At 38.9% G+C, this 17,869-nt stretch overlaps 1 protein-coding gene across 3 annotated transcripts in view; it reads right to left on the bottom strand.

The window, feature by feature from the left end:
* Positions 1–17,869, bottom strand: part of IMPACT (impact RWD domain protein) — a 54,984-nt gene that overhangs the window by 8,484 nt on the left and 28,631 nt on the right. For 2 of the 3 annotated variants that reach the window (XM_053571992.1, XM_053571993.1), the window contains exons 9-11: positions 16,400–16,490; positions 14,968–15,102; positions 13,707–13,795 (exon numbers count right to left, since the gene is read on the bottom strand). In XM_053571992.1, coding sequence (XP_053427967.1) covers positions 13,727–13,795; positions 14,968–15,102; positions 16,400–16,490 — 295 coding nt within the window. In that variant the 3' untranslated portion in view covers positions 13,707–13,726. Of the gene's footprint in view, positions 1–12,974; positions 13,796–14,967; positions 15,103–16,399; positions 16,491–17,869 lie in introns of those variants that run through there. The other variant, XM_053571991.1, reaches the window with a different exon arrangement.

Genomic DNA, 17,869 nt, shown 5'->3' with positions numbered 1-17,869 from the left:
GCCAAGCCAATTTTTCTATTTTTATTAAAGACTAGGTCTGTCTCTTGCTCAGGCTGGTTTCAGTCTCAAGCAATCCTCCCACCTTGGCCTCCTGAAGCGTCAGGTTACAGGTGTGAGCCACCACACCCAAAGAAGATTCGTTTTTAAAACTCCTACAGATCTGGTTAAATTTCTCTTCTGGAAATGATGGAGTAAGAGGGGCTGAATTTCACTGTTCTGTCTGTAACAACTAAAAAACTGGATCATGGTTTCCAAGACACTGGACACCATTACGCAATCAAGGACAGTGATGCCTGAGAAAACTTTGAGCCCTGCAGTTACTCCAGCTTACGGTCTTGAGAGAGTTTCCAGGGCATGAGCATGGGGAGAAATTCAGGCAGAGCCCAGCAGACTCCCTGGGATGTAGAAGGGAAGTCAGGAGGACCTTAGGAGACTCATCTGCAGAGCCACACTGAGAAAACTATCTAGAGATCTGCAGAGGACACCTCAAGTGCTCAAGTATTCACAAATGGAGGTAATGTTCTTAGGAAAGGAAAAGAACCACTCAAAAAGATTCAAGAGAATAGTACCCAGTACTCAAACAGGGCTGGGTAGAGTGCCGGCTCCCATCAGCTAAGCATGAAAAGCTCATAATTCATGGGTCAGTGGGTAGTATACTCAGAGGGGTCTTGCCCCAGAAGTTGGAAATAGTTAGCCCTATACTAAGCATTGTTTGGGTCTTGCCTAGCAAATCTTAAAAACAAGTCCTGAAAGGAGCAAACTGTTTCCAAATAACTTAATTGCAGTCTTGAACATAGCTCAAGAATATTGAACATACAAATATTCAGTCTCCCAAAAGGTAAAACTTACAATGTCTGGAATCCAGTTAAAAATTATTAGACATGCCAAGAAGCCAGCAGGTATGACCCATAATCAGGAGAAATATCAATGGAAACTAACCCAGAATTGACACAGATATTAGAAGTAACAAAGACCTTAAAACATTATATGGAATAGGAAACAGGAATAAGGAATAAAGCTGTATTTTTAAGATACCCAAATCAAACATCTAGAAATGAAAATGAGAATGTCTGAATTAAAAATACACTGTAAAGGATTCATAGCTGATCAGAAATTAAAGAAGAAAAAATTGATGAACTTGAACATGTGGTGGTATAAATTACCTACAAAGAAATACAGATAAAGAGAATTTTTTAAAAATTTTTTAACAGCATCACTAAGCTAGAGGACAACTTCAAATGACCTAATATATGTCTAGTAAGTGTCCTAGAAGGGAAGAAGTGAGGAGGGAACAGAAAAACAATCGAATTAATTGGTCAAGACCTTCAAAATGTGATAAAATCTGTAAATCAAGAAGCTCAGGGAACCCCAAACACAAGACACATAAGGAAAACTACACAAGACACATCAAATAAAATTGCTCAAAACCAATGTTAAAAAGAAAATCTTAAGGGCGAGGGGCGGAGGTGGAGTGGGAGAGGAGGAAGACGTAACATGCCAAATAAGAAAGCTTTAGGTTTCAGCAGATTTCTCAACAGAAGCAATCCACACAAGAGGATGGTGGTTGCAACATCCTTCCAGTGCTAAAAGGAAAAGATTGTCAACCTAGAAATCTAGGGCCAGGAACAGAGGCTCTGGCCTGTAATCTAGCTCTCTGGGGGGCTGCGATGGGTGAATTACTTGAGCTCAAGAGTTCGAGACCAGCCTGAGCAAGAGCAAGACCCCCATCTCTACTAAAAATGGAAAAACTATCTGGGTATCGTGATGGGCACCTGTAGTCCCAGCTACTTGGGAAGCTGAAGCAGGAAGATCTCTTGAGCCCAAGAATTTGAGGTTGCTATGAGCTACATGACACCATGGCACTCTATCCAGGGTGCCAGAGTGAGACTCTGTCTCAAAAAATAAAAATAAAACCCTATAAATCTATATTTGGTATTATAAAAAATACCTCCCAAAAATGAAGGCAACATAAAAGCTTTTTTAGATATGTCAAGCTGAAAGGATTCGTCACCAGAAAACTTGCACTGCAAGAAATGTGAAAGGGGCGGCACCTGTGGCTCAGTGAGTAGGGTGCCGGCCCCATATGCCGAGGGTGGCGGGTTCAAACCCAGCCCCGGCCAAACTGCAACAAAAAAATAGCCGGGCGTTGTGGTGGGCGCCTGTAGTCCCAGCTACTCGGGAGGCTGAGACAAGAGAATCAGGTAAGCTCAAGAGTTAGAGGTTGCTGTGAGCCGTGTGACACCACGGCACTCTACCCAGGGCGTTACAGTGAGACTCTGTCTCTACAAAAAAAAAAAAAGAAATGTGAAAGGAAGTCCTTCAGGCAGAAGAAAAATGATGCAAATGAAAATATGAATCTATACACATGAATGAAGAACCACAGAAATGGAGAATCTCTTGCTGGCCCTCCTAAGAGTATGTAAATTGCTACAAGGAAAAGACTGTATGTTGTTCCATTTCGTGTTGTTACCTTTTGTTTAAGTATGATACACATACAAAAAAGTGTGTAAATTATAAATGGATAATTGGTGAATTTTTACAAATGGAACATACCCATGTAACCACCACCCATGTCAAGAAGCACCTCAAAAGTGCTTTCCCAGCTCGACAGCTGGAGCTCAGTGGTTAGGGCACCAGTCACACACATGGGGGCTGGCAGGTTCAAACTCAGCCCAGGCCTGCTAAACAACAACAACTATAACAAAAAAAAAAAAATAGCCAGGCATTGTGGCAGGCACCTGTAGTCCCAGCTACTCAGGAGATTGAGGCAAGAGAATTGCTTAAGCCCAAGAGTTTGAGGTTGCCATGAGCTATGACACCATGGCATTCTATGATATATTGAGACTCTCTCAAAAAAATAAAAAAGTGCTTTCTCTTGGGTGGCGCCTATGGCTCAAAGGAGTAGGGTGCTGGTTCCATATGCCAGAGGTGGTGGGTTTAAGCCCAGGCCTGGCCAAAAACTGCAAAAAAAACTGCTTTCTCTTTTCCCTTTTCCTGTTACTCAACCATCATGGGTAAGCACTACCCAGACATTGAAAAGCATGTAAATTGTCCCCATTTTTGTATTTTGTGAATAGCATTGTGCATTCAAAAATTATATAAAAAACACTTCTTCATATATATTCATTCTATATGATCTATGTTTGGTTGGTTAATTTATTTAAAATCTTTATACTCAGCTCTATTATGATTTGTTAATTTCATTTGCAATGTTTTTAAACTGATTAAAGTGAAGAGGAAAAGGAATTGAGTACATTTCCCCTATCTTTATAATTTACTGTTCTTTCTCACCAACTATAACCTGAGCCTGAAGCTCTTTTCCTGGACAATTCCAACTAATACATATTCATGAGTATCTACTTCGAAAGCAAGAATAGGACTGGGTCATAAAAAGGACATTATCTCTGAGTTCAGAACCTAATCTTTTTCAGCCTAAAATTCACTGCCACAAAGATGGAGTTTTCCAAAGGAGAAAGTCTGTAATGAAGGAAGGAAGGGGCAAGCTAAGATTCTCCCCTTCCCATCCTCCCACCTCAGACTTGAGAGAAACTTAGAGGAACTTTGGGAAATTTCTGCATTTCTAACTGTTCAGATCACAGCACTCAATTCACTGCTCATGCAGGCAACAAAGTGTGAAATAACATCGCATTCCAAGGACTTATTTTCTTAGCACTTTGAAAGTCGTGGACCAATATGGAGTTGGAATGGAAGACTAAAACACCTACCTATGAAGATGAGCATGACAAAGAAGCAAAGGGCTGGTCTACAAGCTTCCAGCATTGTGTTCTGCAACTTCAGGAGAGGGGAACTAAAAGTGAAGTTCCATTAGATAAAGGAGTCTGCCTTTTGGTAGAATTAGAGAAAGTGGGGTAAGGGACAATGAAGGCATTTTCTTACAAGTCTCTCCTTCACAATTTTCTTTACCAATGGTAGATCTGGTGGGCCTTAAAACCAAGGCTACCATTAAGGATCTCAAAGTCTAGTAATATTCCAAAACAACATAATGGATATATTAATTTGAACCTAAATGTAAAAATTCCAAAGAGACTTATGGGATGGATTATCTGTTCCCTGCACCTTGTCAAGTTGGGACTATGTTTTGTTGTCTCATGGAAATAGTCCCATTTCTCTGTATTTATCCAATATGACTTCCTACTATCAGGGATGAACCAAAAGAAAAACGCTAGAATACCTCATCTTGCAAGCTACCAGCAGTGGAGGCTAGTCCAGTGACTCAACCAGAGGGACCTATTCTAGGGGAAAAGGCTTGGATTTAAATTACTAATAAATGGAAGAAAGATAAAACTCTGAGAGGAGAATATCTAATAAATGAGAAATACCAGACATGGTGACCAGACATGGTGACTCACACCTGTAATCCTAGCACTCTAGGAGGCTGAGGCTGGAGGATCCCTTGAGCTCGGGAGTTTGAGACTAGCCTGAGCAAGAGCAAGAACCTTATTTCTACTAAAAACAGAAAAATTAGCCAGGCGTGTGGCAGGTGCTTGTAGTCCCAGCTATTCAGGAGGCTGAGGCAGAAAGACCACCCAAACCTAGGAGTTTTGAAGTCACTGTGAGCTAGGCTGACACCGGGCACTCTAGTCTGGGCAACAGAGTAAGATTTTGTCTCAAAAAAAGGAGGGGGGGTGTTAAAGAAGGAGAATTCTAACATAATTTTGGTGCCCTAAGAGAATCTTAGAGCAAAAGAATAATATTCTCTCTTAATTTTGATTTAGATGTCCTTTGTAGGACAAGATTTTATTTTCTAAAACCTCCTGTTTTGAAGAACCAAACAATAAGCAGTACAACAGGCAACCTAGTGACTGTACTCCTAAGAGTGGTCTATGTCCTAAAAATGGATAAACACATGGGAGCTCTGAAACAATAGTAATGTGGGTATGTTTTCTGGTTCTCATTTCAAAGGATAGAACTATTGCTGAAGACCTGAGTTAGGAATACACATCCAGTTGAATCTGAAGAACTCTGATTAATACTAACCCGAATGAACACTGTGTGGCCATCCGTTGTGATGTGAATGTTTAAGGAAGGGACTAAGATACTATGGTAGAAGTTCCTCTTCTGCATGTCCCATCTGCCAAAACACTATCGGTAAAAATAATTTTTTGCCCTGTTACTGTGGGTGGAAAGCCCTACGGAGATGGAAGGACAATGGAGACACTTGAATCTCTGAGAAAGGAACATAATTAAGTTTAACTTGAGGGCCCAATTACTGAACGTGAAAATTCAGAAATTCTAAATGGATGGTTATAACCAAACCAAAATCCATGTACCAGTGACTGCTACTCATAGGACATTAGTCTGAGAGAGTCAACATTGTTGGCTCCATGTTTATTTCCTAATCATAAGAAAGATACGAGTACTCAACATCTGGAGGATCAAACGACATTGACCTGCTTGATATAAGAAAAGCCTTAGGGACATTTGGAGCTGGGCTGATGAAGGGCTATCCACTTTCAACAAGGAAAGATATTTTGAAAGGAGAAAAAAAGACTTGCGGTGTAAATGGGAAACCTCCACAGTATCCCCTCCTCCAGGAGGAAAGACAAGATGGCAACTGGAATGGCAGCCCAGCACTGACAAGATGGGCCTTGGGATTAGAACAAACACTGAGACAACACGCCAAACTGAGGGAGGGACATGAGCCTGCATGTTGGCACAGCTGGGTTATTAGATGTCTTAATCCAAATGGGGCCTAAGCTGTCCTACGCCCAGTGGCCAGGGATTCTCACAGCAGGAACACAGGATATGTGCTTGTATATTACCCCAGGGAAATTTGTAATTTGGGAATACAACCTACTAAGGTGCTTTTTAACAAATCTGCCACCACTGACTACTAACCATTCTTTTCCTGTAAAGTAACTTGCGGGTACTGGACAAATTTTAAACAGAACTAGCAGGGCTTCCAGTGGGGAACAGACAAGCCCTGTTTGGGGACATGTCTTATAGAGAAGCACTATCTGTCAAACCATGTTGAATCCCCACACAGAAAGAATTTGGCTGTGTATACAAGAGGTTTGGAATCCCGAAATAATAGAGACATGGTTTCTCACCCATAGTCAAAAAAGGAAAGATAATCTACCAAGAACAAAAATCATTTCACCACAAAGACATTTGCACCAGAATGTTTATTGCGACTGAATTCGTAACTGCCAACTCGTGGAAGCAACCTAAGTGGCCATCAACCCATGAATGGATCAACAAACTGTGGTGTATATATATATATATACATATATATATATAAATATCATGAAATACTATTTCACCATTGAAAAGATTGAGACTTTACAGCTTTTACATTTCCCTGGATGGTGCTGAAATACATCCTTTTTAATAAAGTATCACAAGAATGGAAAAATAACTATCTAATGTACTCCATACTAATATGAAACCACTATATAAACAATTACATGCTCATATGAACAATAAAACACAAATATAGTCTCGTACAGGGGCAGAGGGAGGTAGGAGGGGGAAGGGGGAAGGGAGAGGATGATTGGCAGAAGGAGGGAGGGCATGTGGCAGGATCTCACCTAATGTGCACGTTGTGAGAGTGTATAGCACACCCCCTGGGTGAGGGGCTCTTTTGCAACTGGAACTTTACCCTGGAAGTGAGACTGATGTAACCTAAAAATTTGTACCCTCATATTAATTTGAAATAAAAAAACTAACAAACAAATAAATAAATAAAATTCTTCAAATGAGTGAGATCATGCAGTTAAAAAAAGAGAGAAAAGGTAGATTTTTGTTGGGAGGAACAAAATAATGGTATGTAATTATACCACATATTAAAGTACTACATAAAACTGTTATATGGTGTAATATAAAAATCATAGGTAAATTTAGTATGGTAGGAACTAATAAAACTTAGGATATTATTGCGATGGTTGATCAAATGTATTGTGAGATTAAATTAAAACCCCCTGACAACGTTATCCCTATGGAATAAAATTGGCCTGAAGAAGATTTAGACTTGACGAATGGTAATGAGTATCTCAATCACTCCATAGATGGATACCTCAGAGAGCAGATAGCTGTAAGTCAGGGAAGCAAAAGAATTATGAAGTTAGTCCAAAATATGAGAAAGCTCTTGCTGTTTTGTGCCAGGATTATTACATTGTTCAGCTATCTAAATCCATACCAACCCTTTACTAGTTAATACGGATGTTTGGGATTGGGTACATTTCGACTGTGTGATTATATGCTGTTGTAAGGCAAGTAACTGCTATCAAACCAAGAGTTTCCATTTAGTCTTAAAATGGCTTTGGTCATGGGCAAGAGGGGAGTGAGGGTTCATTTCAGAAGGCCTGGAATTATCCTGAGTTGTTTTGCTAGAGTCCCCGCAAGACACTGAGCCTGGGTCAAGAGGTAGAGAACACTGAGTAGTAACACTGCTTTGTAACATGGGTCTGAATTGTTTGGGAGAAATTTGTTCCAGCTTTCAGCATTGTTAATTGTCACCAATGAGAATGATGATTTTCACCTGGTCTCCATGAGCTGGGGCTAATTACGTAGCAAGGGTATATCTATGTGACCAACCAGCAAGGTATGAGAAACTCAGGCTGAGACTCACTCCAGTGTGGGCTCCCTGGATTCAAGATGCTCTCTGCACATATCAGTGGTTCCTTGTCCTAGAGGAGGCCCTTCTATTTGGCCCTTCTATTAAGTACGGGACATCTGGAGCTCAGGCCAGATATCTCCAGACCCTTATGGTTAAGCAGCCTTTGGCTGAGATGCATTTCCTTATTTTAATGCTGGTACAACAGTTGGGTAGCTGGACAGAAGGAACGATATTCAATTAACACGACAAAATGACTATAATTAACAGTAAGTTAGGATATACTTTAAAATAACTAAAAGAGTGGAATGGAATGTTCCTAACACAAAGAAATGTTAAAAAAAGAAAAAGAAATAGATATCCTAATTAACCTAATTTGATAAATTCACATGGCATGCCTATATCAAAACATCACATGTACCCTATAAAAATACGCAACTATTATATACCCATGATAATTAAAAGTAAAAAGAATTGTTTTAAATACTGGTACTGTACTAGATCTTTTCCCACAATAAACCACAGATTTGTAGGCATTTTCATTTTGGTTCTTGTGAGTTTCCTTTAGCAATCAAGCCCTGTTTAACTGTCACTGTTAAAACAGATTCCAGATACTTTAGGGAAAAGGGAGCCACTACAGTCATAATTTCTTACCATCTCCTCTGCCACCCTGCTCCCCAGGGATTCTCTGAGGACCAGAGCTCACATCCCTCCCCTAGAAGAAAGCAAACAACCTAATGATTTACATTGCAAATTGCAAGATACAGGAAGATAATGGAACTTGATCTCTTGTGTAGACAGGTAAAAAATCCTGGGACATAGAGGCCCAAGGGTTTGATAAGAGAGGTCAAAAACAGAAGACCCTGGGCAGCGCCTGTGGCTCAGCAAGTAGGGCACTGGCCCCATATGCTGAGGGTGGCGGGTTCAAACCCAGCCCCGGCCAAACTGCAACAACAAACAAACAAACAAAAAAAAAATAGCCGGGCGTTGTGGCAGGCGCCTGTAGTCCCAGCTACTTGGGAGGCTGAGTCAAGAGAATCGCGTAAGCTCAAGGATTTGGAGGTTGCTGTGAGCTGTGTGATGCCACGGCACTCCACGGAAGGCGATAAGGTGAGACTCTGTCTCTACAAAAAAAAAAAAAAAAAAAACAGAAGACCCCAAGGAGCAAACAGAAAAAGAAAAGCTGGAAATTCCAGCACATTGTACCCCATAAATGCAGTAATGTACATAGTTATGATCTAATACAATTAATTAATAAAAGAAAAAGCTGAAAATTAAAGCTGAGAGCACGTTCACTTGGGCCATCTCTGAAAGCTTCTGCAGCAAGGGCATGCTCCTCATACAGTCCAAGAGCACAGAGACACAAGACCAAGGGCACCATACTCAATTCATCCTTTACCCCACTGGGCCCAGATTCTGCGAGTGAAGGAACAGTTGCCTAAACCTGCATCAGGAATCAGTATGTGTTCAGAGCCATTAGAGACGAGGAGCCCAGGCCAGGTAAGGAGCAGTGGAAAAGTTGAAGTTTATTAACAGTATATTTCATGTATACATGGGAGATACCCAAGAGTGATTAGTGCTGAAAGAGGTGGCTTTGAATTCCAGCTTACGTAGCATCTTTACAAAGAACAGTACATATTTATTTATTGTTTCAGGTTAATTGGAAGATACAAAGAACTAGATTATAGTGTTTCCATTTGTTAGGTACAGTCCCTCTTATAATTGTGTCCTGCCCCCAAGAGGTGTGTCATACCCCCTAACATTGTGCCCTTTAAGTGGGAGCACACCCATCTTCCTCCCTCCTCTCCTCTCTCTGTTCCTCCTTACCCCACCCCCCACCTTGAATTGATTTTAGTTTTTCTCTTAAGCAGGCATGGGTTAGATAGTCTATGGCTTCATATTAGTATTGAGCACATTGGATATTTACTTCTTCATTCTTTTATTTTTTTTTTTTTTTGTAGAGACAGAGTCTCACTTTAGGGCCCTCAGTAGAGTGCCGTGGCCTCACACAGCTCACAGCAACCTCCAACTCCTGGGCTTAAGCGATTCTCTTGCCTCAGCTTCCCAAGCAGCTGGAAGTACAGGTGCCCGCCACAACGCCCGGCTATTTTTTGGTTGCAGTTTGGCTGGGGCCGGGTTTGACCCGCCACCCTCGGTATATGGGGCCAGCGCCCCACCGACTGAGCCACAGGTGCCGCCCTACTACTTCATTCTTATATTTTACTAAGATTAACATGTCCCACCTCCATCCAAGATAATACACAAGCATATTGAAGGGATTAAGTTGAAGGATCTGAGCAATGCCAATAGACCTTGGATCACTAAAAGAAAACTATTTTAATCCATTACTTAATGCAAGATTGCTAATTGATCTATAAAAGCCTCTAAATGTTTAACAGTCTTGATTAAAAGGCTTAGTAATGAGCTTTTGAGCATTAAAGTTCATGATTATACAATCATCTCTGTGAACGGGTTGTGTCAAATGGTAAACTTGCCTACAAAGACTACTGATAAGTTGATAGCGTTTGATATATTTATTTACTGAATTTTAATGTTAAAAGTACCATAAATATGTTGAAAGCATAAAGACATACGACATACATCATGTGTGACAGAGAATGGTGAGGAGGGAGACTGCCACACGTCAGAGTAACATTCAATACATTTAAATAAATTCAGGTAGAGTACCTAGAATGAAAATCTGAGCTTTGCACCTAACCAAGTCTATTTTCACACCAGGTAAGAGAACAAAATCTAGCCTGACATGATTTCTTATTGTTCTTGTTCCTGAATGTTATCTACCTGGCAGCCTACTTCCATAAAGGCAATTCCCCGCCAGCAAAGGCCACAAGGCAAGATCCCCAGGGCTGCCAGGTTGCTTTCTCTCCCCATAGGAAATCATAAAAAGCAGTGCAGCTTACCACACACAGATGATGGAACAATCCCTGATTACATTCTGGGCTGCCCTACTTAGTGCCCCTCCACCGTCTTAGCTGTCCTGGTTCCGTCATCTTGTTTACTTTCTGCCCCTTTTCTTACAAAGTCAGCAAAGTATTCATCAGCCTTTCATTCCTTCCCTCTTCATGCAGAATGCTCTGGAGTCTCTAGTTTCAGACTCTGAAATTACATAAAATAGCTACAGATATATGTAAAAATATGAAAATACAGTTTTCACAACTGTTTGCAATAGTGAAAAGTTGGAAAAAAAAATACTTAAAAATTGGAAATTGGCGCCCATAGCTCAGTGAGTAGGGTGCCAGCCACATACACTGAAACTGGAAGGTTCGAGCCCGGAGTGGGCCTGCTGAACAACAAATACAACCAAAAAATAGCCGGGCGTTGTGGCGGGCACCTGTAGTCCCAGCTACTCGGGAGGCTGAGGCAGAGAATCACTTAAGCCCAAGAGTTTGAGGTTGCTGTGAGCTATGACGCCACAGCACTCTACCAAGGGTGACACAGTAGTTTTTTGAAACTATCTCAAAAAAAAAAAAATGGGGGATTAGTTAGTGTATTATGATATATCCAGAAGACAGAAAACAATGCAGCCATCAGAAATTAAGCCATATATTTATTGACATGGGAAAATGTTAACAATATACTTCTATATGAAATATGTAAGATACAAAACAGTATATACATTTTAATACTATATTTGTGGAAAGAAAAATAGCTATATATACAAAATCATGCATAAGAAAAAATAATAAAAGGATGTACATACTAAATATTAACAATGGTTATCTCTGGACAGTGGAATTAGGGGTAATTACATACTTTTCCAAAAAAATTTCCCTGCCCTCCAACCATTATTGGCTTCACGCTACTCTTCTTGGTTGAAATTAGTTTGATATAATTCTCTTCAACTATGCTGTGTTTCGGGATAGATACTCCAAAGCTTTCTTCTGATGCAGCTACAGCTATTCCCATTTAAGAAGTACATGCTCCTTCCTCTTACTGACATGTGGAGAAAATTTTTAACTCATGTCCTATAAAATATGCCACAGCATAGATCAGGTTATAGAAAATTATTAGGGAATTGGAAAATCTTCTAATCAAGAGATATTTTAAATAGAAGGAAAAATACTATCATCAGAGCTTCCATTAATGGTAAAGTATGAAACAGAGTTCAGAATTGGCGAATTCTGGATCCCTCCCTTTTACAGCTGACTTTGGGTAAAAAATATCAGGGTTTTTTTTTAGTCAGTAAAATATGGTTAACAATTCTGTAGAAAGAAGCAAAAATAAGTTGCTCACTATTTTCTAACTCCTTTCACAGGTTTGACATGCCAAAACTGTGAAATTATCTTAATATTGATCAACAGTCTTTAACTTCTTTTATTACTTTAATGGTTAATGCATAAGACATACTTTTCATAGAACTGAGGTAAATGTTCAAAGATGGAGGTCATCTTCAAATGATTTTTGATAACTCACAATATTAAATATAGTTATAATAAATATAATTATTTTATATGCCAGAACACATAATAGTGTAAAGCTATTTACTAGAGTCTCATTAAACATACCAAGTAAGGATGTTGGATCTTTTAAAGATAAAATATTAGAGAAAAGAGAAAAATATTTGCTTAATTCTCTGATGCTTTACATACTGTAGTGCCATCCCAAAGTTGCCTTCTAATTTCCCTCCCCTTGAGAAGGGAAGTCCTGCCAAATCTGTGATCAACTTTTAATGACTGTTTGCAATCATATCTGAAAGGGGTAGTCAATAACATTATTATATGTCAAAGGCAAATTTATTGTCTAAATGCCTAGGGGTAACTTGTAGATGAAAAAAACAGAAAGCACTGATTAAAAGGAAGATTTGATAAGAACAAGGGAAAAGTTTGTTCTTTCGCCCGGCTTGGTGGCTCAGGCCTGGAATCCCAGCACTCTGAGAGGCCAAGGTGGGTAGATCATTTGAGCTCAGGAGTTCAAAACCAGCGTGAGCAAGACCCCATCTCTAAAAATAGCCAGGCATTGTGGTGGGGGCCTGTAGTCCCAGGACTTGGGAGGCTGAGCCAAAAGGATTGCCGGGGACCTCATGAGTTTGAGGTTGCTGTGAGCTATGACACTACAGCACTCTAGCCAGGGCGACAGAGTGAGGCTTTATCTCAAAAAAAAAAAAAGAAAGAAAGAAGAAAAGTTTGCTCCTTCTTTCTACAGTCTTGAAATTGAGAAGGCTGGCTAGAGCACAGATGGGAAAGTGCATCACATTCATGTAACCTTACAACATACTCCTGGCCCAGCACCAGTGTTGTTCTGCCACCTCTATCCCATTCTAGAAATGTCCCATTAACCAGAGCATAGCTTCTAGCGTAACTCTAACTCCTCAGTGAAGATCACAAGAAAGGTACTTACAGGTTTTTAAAAGAAACCAGAATATTACACAAACACATTACTGGGGTAGAAGGAGACTAGTGACACTCCATATTTATCGCTTTACACTACAAGAATTAAACAAAAAAAGGCAGAGACTTGAAAATCGCTTTTTGAAATTTCACAATCACCAATCTGCAACAGAAACTGAAGCATAACACTTACACTAACAAATATGTTAGATGAATTATCACCTTAGCACATAACTCAAGATGGATACTCCTGGATTTTCACTTAATCCATTACTCAATGATGAACACTATAAAATGAAAGATGACATACTTATCAACTAAAATCACAAGAAGAAACTCTCCAAGATCAATCTCAAATGAGTTCCTGTTTCAGTAAGCCATAAAGAGCAATAAAAGGCAATATTCGTTTAACAGTACAAGAATCTCGATGACAAGAAACCAGGTATTTATATTCCTCCAGAGACATTTCTTCCCCACCTAACAAAGGCACTTGACATGTACTGAAATGGACAGTTAATTCAGGTACTGCCCTGGGCAACTGTTACCTTCCTAAAATTAGATGAAGTGGTGATTAAATTCAAATTAGTTCTCCCAAATAAGCCTGAAACACACATGAATATATCATTAAGTTCTCAATTTTTGGCAGATGATATAACCAAAGAAGAAAAGATAATGTCGGCATCCACACTGAACTGGCTGGCTTGAGCAGTCAAGGATACTCTCTCTGCACAATATATTCCTTGATGACTATGGAATGTGTATATAATTACAGGTTAATTAACCTTTCATATATTTTCAGGTATTAATGTTCACTCCTCTTCTTGTCTTTTCTTACTTTCTTGTTCTTTCCCAAAGCTTTAGATGATTCCTCCTGAAAAAGACACAAGTGAATGTGGCATCTCTCCATTTATAGGAAGACGGAAACTTAAATCTACCCACATAGACTACATATATTATGGGTGAAGGAATAATCATTTCATATGTATCTCTATGTTTCACAGGGCATTTTACCTACAGTCCTACTACTATATTTTCAATACAATCACAAATAACCAAGGAAGAATTATGTATCTTGTAGATTTATGTTCAAATAATTTTAATATTATTTAATCTATTGTCCACTTTCCAAGTAAGACAATCGGGTTTAAATAAAATAAATGGACATAAACATGCTTAAAATATGAAACAAACTCAAAGATTAAAGGAAGAAAGCATTGGGCGGCACCTGTGGTTCAAAGGAGTAGGGTGCCGGGCCCATAAGCTGAAGGTGGCGGGTTCAAACCCAGTCCTGGCCAAAAACTGCAAAAAAAAAAACAAAGGAAGAAGGCATCTAAAGCCATGCCAGGGGAAGCATTTTGATTTGACACCAACAGAGAATTTAAGAATTAAAAAAAAAAAAAAAAAAAAAAAAAAAATGTTGAAAGAACATATAGTCCAGTATAACATTAGCTACAACCTCCCTGGGCCTTAATTTTAGGGGATGGAACCTAGTTGGTCTTGACGGTTTTCTAATTGTAAAATTCTACGAACCCAAGAAAGCAAGGTCTGAAGGGATGGAGTGATTTGACCAAGGTCACATGACTGGCCAGTCACGCTGTTGGGTTTTTTCTGATTGTTTTGTTTTGTTTGAGACAGTCTCAAGCTGTCACCTCGGGTAGAGTGCCGTGGCGTCACAGCTCACAGCAACCTCAAACTCTTGGGCTTAAGCGATTCTCTTGCCTCAGCCTCCTGAGTAGCTGTGGCTCCCGCCACAACATCTGGCTATTTTCTGTTTGTAGTTGTCATTGTTTAGCAGGCCCGGCTGGATTCAAACCCACCAGACTCGGTGTATGTGGCTGGCACCCTAGCCACTGAGCTACAGGCGCCAAGCCAAGTCACACTGTTTTGATTAGAGCCTAAGTCTCCAACTTCTCCGAGCAAAGGTTTTACTAACCACCACCTACATTCTGATTCATTTTTAATTTTCTGTCCTTTTTTTTTTTTTTTTTAATTTCATAGGCAGTGATGAGAAACTCTTTGGATACAGTCTCAGCAGCCACTTACAGGTGAACTTGTGTAGTTCTTCTCCACTAGTATGTTTCTGGCACAGTTGTTAATATGTTTAAAGCGATCTGGTCCCAGCAGAATCCCTCCATACCAGCGTGACACTACCACCATGACATTCCTCACATTCAAAATCTGTTATTTTCAGAAGCATAATTAGATACACAAATAGACATGCATAAATATGATTTTCAAAGGAGAATGAAATAACCCATGTAAAAAATTGCACATAAAATTTCCCAGTGACGTTTATGGCAAAGCCATAAGAGTACACATTGAGTGAGGTTACTCACAATTCAAGGGGTGAAATATTAGAATAGAAGGGAATTTGGAAAACCAACACTGTGTTCCACAATGCCTCACTTTCCAAACTCTGGGGAAACTGCACAGAGTGAAAGGGAGACCATACAAGTTGAGGAGCCAGTTCTTAGTGACTTCAACCAGAGCAGCTCAGTTTAGTCAGCCTTTTACCACTAGGCCAAACAACTACAAAAAGCCTGCTTCTGAACAAACCACTGGAGAAAACAGAGGCTGCACGAGTAATCAATCACTGGTGCCTACCAGTAAGATCTTCACCAGCCTGACGTTTGTCAAACGCTGCCCTTAATGTGAAGCCCACCAGTCCATAAGCCTGACCCACAACACCGAGTTCCTATTCGAGGGAAAGGCCTAGTTAGAAAACAAGCCTCCACATATGATAGCAGAAGAAACCAAGTAACTACCTTAGCAAAAAAACAATCCATTCTTAAAATTAATGGATAATCAATGATCACCAGACAGATGAAGAAAATCCAGCAGCATGAAAGAGAAAGGACAAAGTAAACAAACTAAAATGGACCAGGGAAAATTTAAGGGTGAGAACATCTGAAAAAAGAAATTCTAATTAATATACTTAGAGAAATTTTAGAAAATACTGGATCTATAAACTAGAACTATGAAAAAGAAAATTAAAGCAGAAATAACTCTTAAAAAAATACTGGTTGCAAAAAAAAATTAAAAATTAAACAAATTTTGGGAGACAATCAAGAAAATGTCTCAGATCATAAAGACAATGAGATGAACAACTTAATAAAAAACATTTTCTGGGTCTATCCAAGAAATTCCCATATCCAACTAACAGAAATACCTCAAAGATACAGAACAAAAAAAAGAAAGGGAGGAAACTGTCAAAAAACAAAGGGAACAGGTTTTCCCAAAGTTGAAGACAATCTTTATTATCAATATCTTGAAAACATAGCACTTGTTACTAACCCATTTCCAACGCTTAAAATTTTTACTCAATCAGCATTTTAAAGTTAACTACTAATTAAACCAAATATATCATGTATTACATAATTGAACAGATTTACTTATTCCTAAATGGAGCTCTGTTTTGTTGAGAAATTTTATGGCTCATATAGAACAGGATTAATAGGGTTTAACTTGAGCCTACCTCCATAAGATGAAGAAGACGCCCACCAGCTGCTGTTTCCCCATCATCCTCACAGTCCTGCAAGAAGGTCTGTTTATCCTCACAATATATTCTGGAAATACATACAACAGCATTACACTTTGTAACCTAAATTTTCGTGAAAGTTACTCCTCAATATTTGTGCTCAATTTGATGACTTCTAAAATTAGCATATTTGTTCTTAAAAAAATCTTTCTTGAGTTATATATTAGATATATTTTCAACAATTATTTACTATCCAGTATCTTTTATCTTTTTTATATTTGAGAAAGCTAAGAACCAAAAATGTTGCTCTTATGGGAAGGTAAATTTACATATCTGACATTTCCCTTACTTCACTTAACCTTGAAGCTATGGAGAGAAGTCACTGAAAAATATTTATTGAGAATATACTGTACAGAGAGTTATAACAATAGGCACAATGACATGATATAAAAGAAATAAGCAGCCTGATCCTGTCTTCAAAGTTCCTTAAGAACTAGTGAAATATTGGGAGGCTGAGGCAAGAGAATTGCTTGAGCCCAAGAGTGAGTCTGAGGTTGCTGTGACACCACAGCACCTACTGAGGGCAACATACTGGGACTCTGTCTCAAAACAACAACAACAAAAAAGATCTAGTGAAATAAATAAAAAGCATATAAAAAAAAAGATGAAGGCAATAAAACCAACATTATCTTTTACTCTAGCCATTAGCATTTCTCTATTTTCCCCCTTCGGAGTAAAAATTTTTTACTATTATTTTATTTTACAGACAGAGGCTCACCCTATTGCCCAGGCTAAAGTACAGTGGCATCACCCTAACTCACTGGAACCTCAAACTCCTAGGATTAAGAAATCCTTCTCCTTAGCCTCCCGAGCAGCTGGGACTATAGGCACCTACCACCACACTCAGCTAATAAAGATTTATTTTTCTCTTTAAAATTACTTCACTTCTAAGAACAGTTGACAACATCCTTTCTGATTCACCCATGCAAGTTTTAACTTGGTAGGCTTATCAGTGTTGTTAGGGGCTTCATTTGTTTTCATCCATGTGCATTTTATATTTCTTGATTTTTAATGTATCTCAAACCTTTTGTTATGACCCACATGTTTAGAACAAATTCAAAGAAACAGGAGGTAGAATAGTGGTTGCTATGGATTAGGGGAGGATAAAATGGGGAGTTGTATAATAGGTATAGAGTTTTGGTTTTACAAAGTGAAAACATTCTAGAGATTGATTGCACAAGAATGTGGATATATTTATCACTACTGGATGTAAATATAGTAAGACAGTAAGTTTTATGTTATGCATTTTTGGCACAATAAAAGATAATATTAGAAAATTAAATGAAGTTAAAATATATTTTATCTGAATTTAAAAAAATAATAAATAAAATAAAATTTTTTCCTAGATGGTTATTATTAAGAGATAAATCATGATATTTTTATCCATTTAAATTATCTAGAAAGTTA

Source organism: Nycticebus coucang, chromosome 19 (genome assembly GCF_027406575.1).
Source record: "Nycticebus coucang isolate mNycCou1 chromosome 19, mNycCou1.pri, whole genome shotgun sequence".
Taxonomy (NCBI): Eukaryota; Metazoa; Chordata; class Mammalia; order Primates; family Lorisidae; genus Nycticebus; species Nycticebus coucang.
This window is presented reverse-complemented; position numbering and strand designations above follow the sequence as displayed.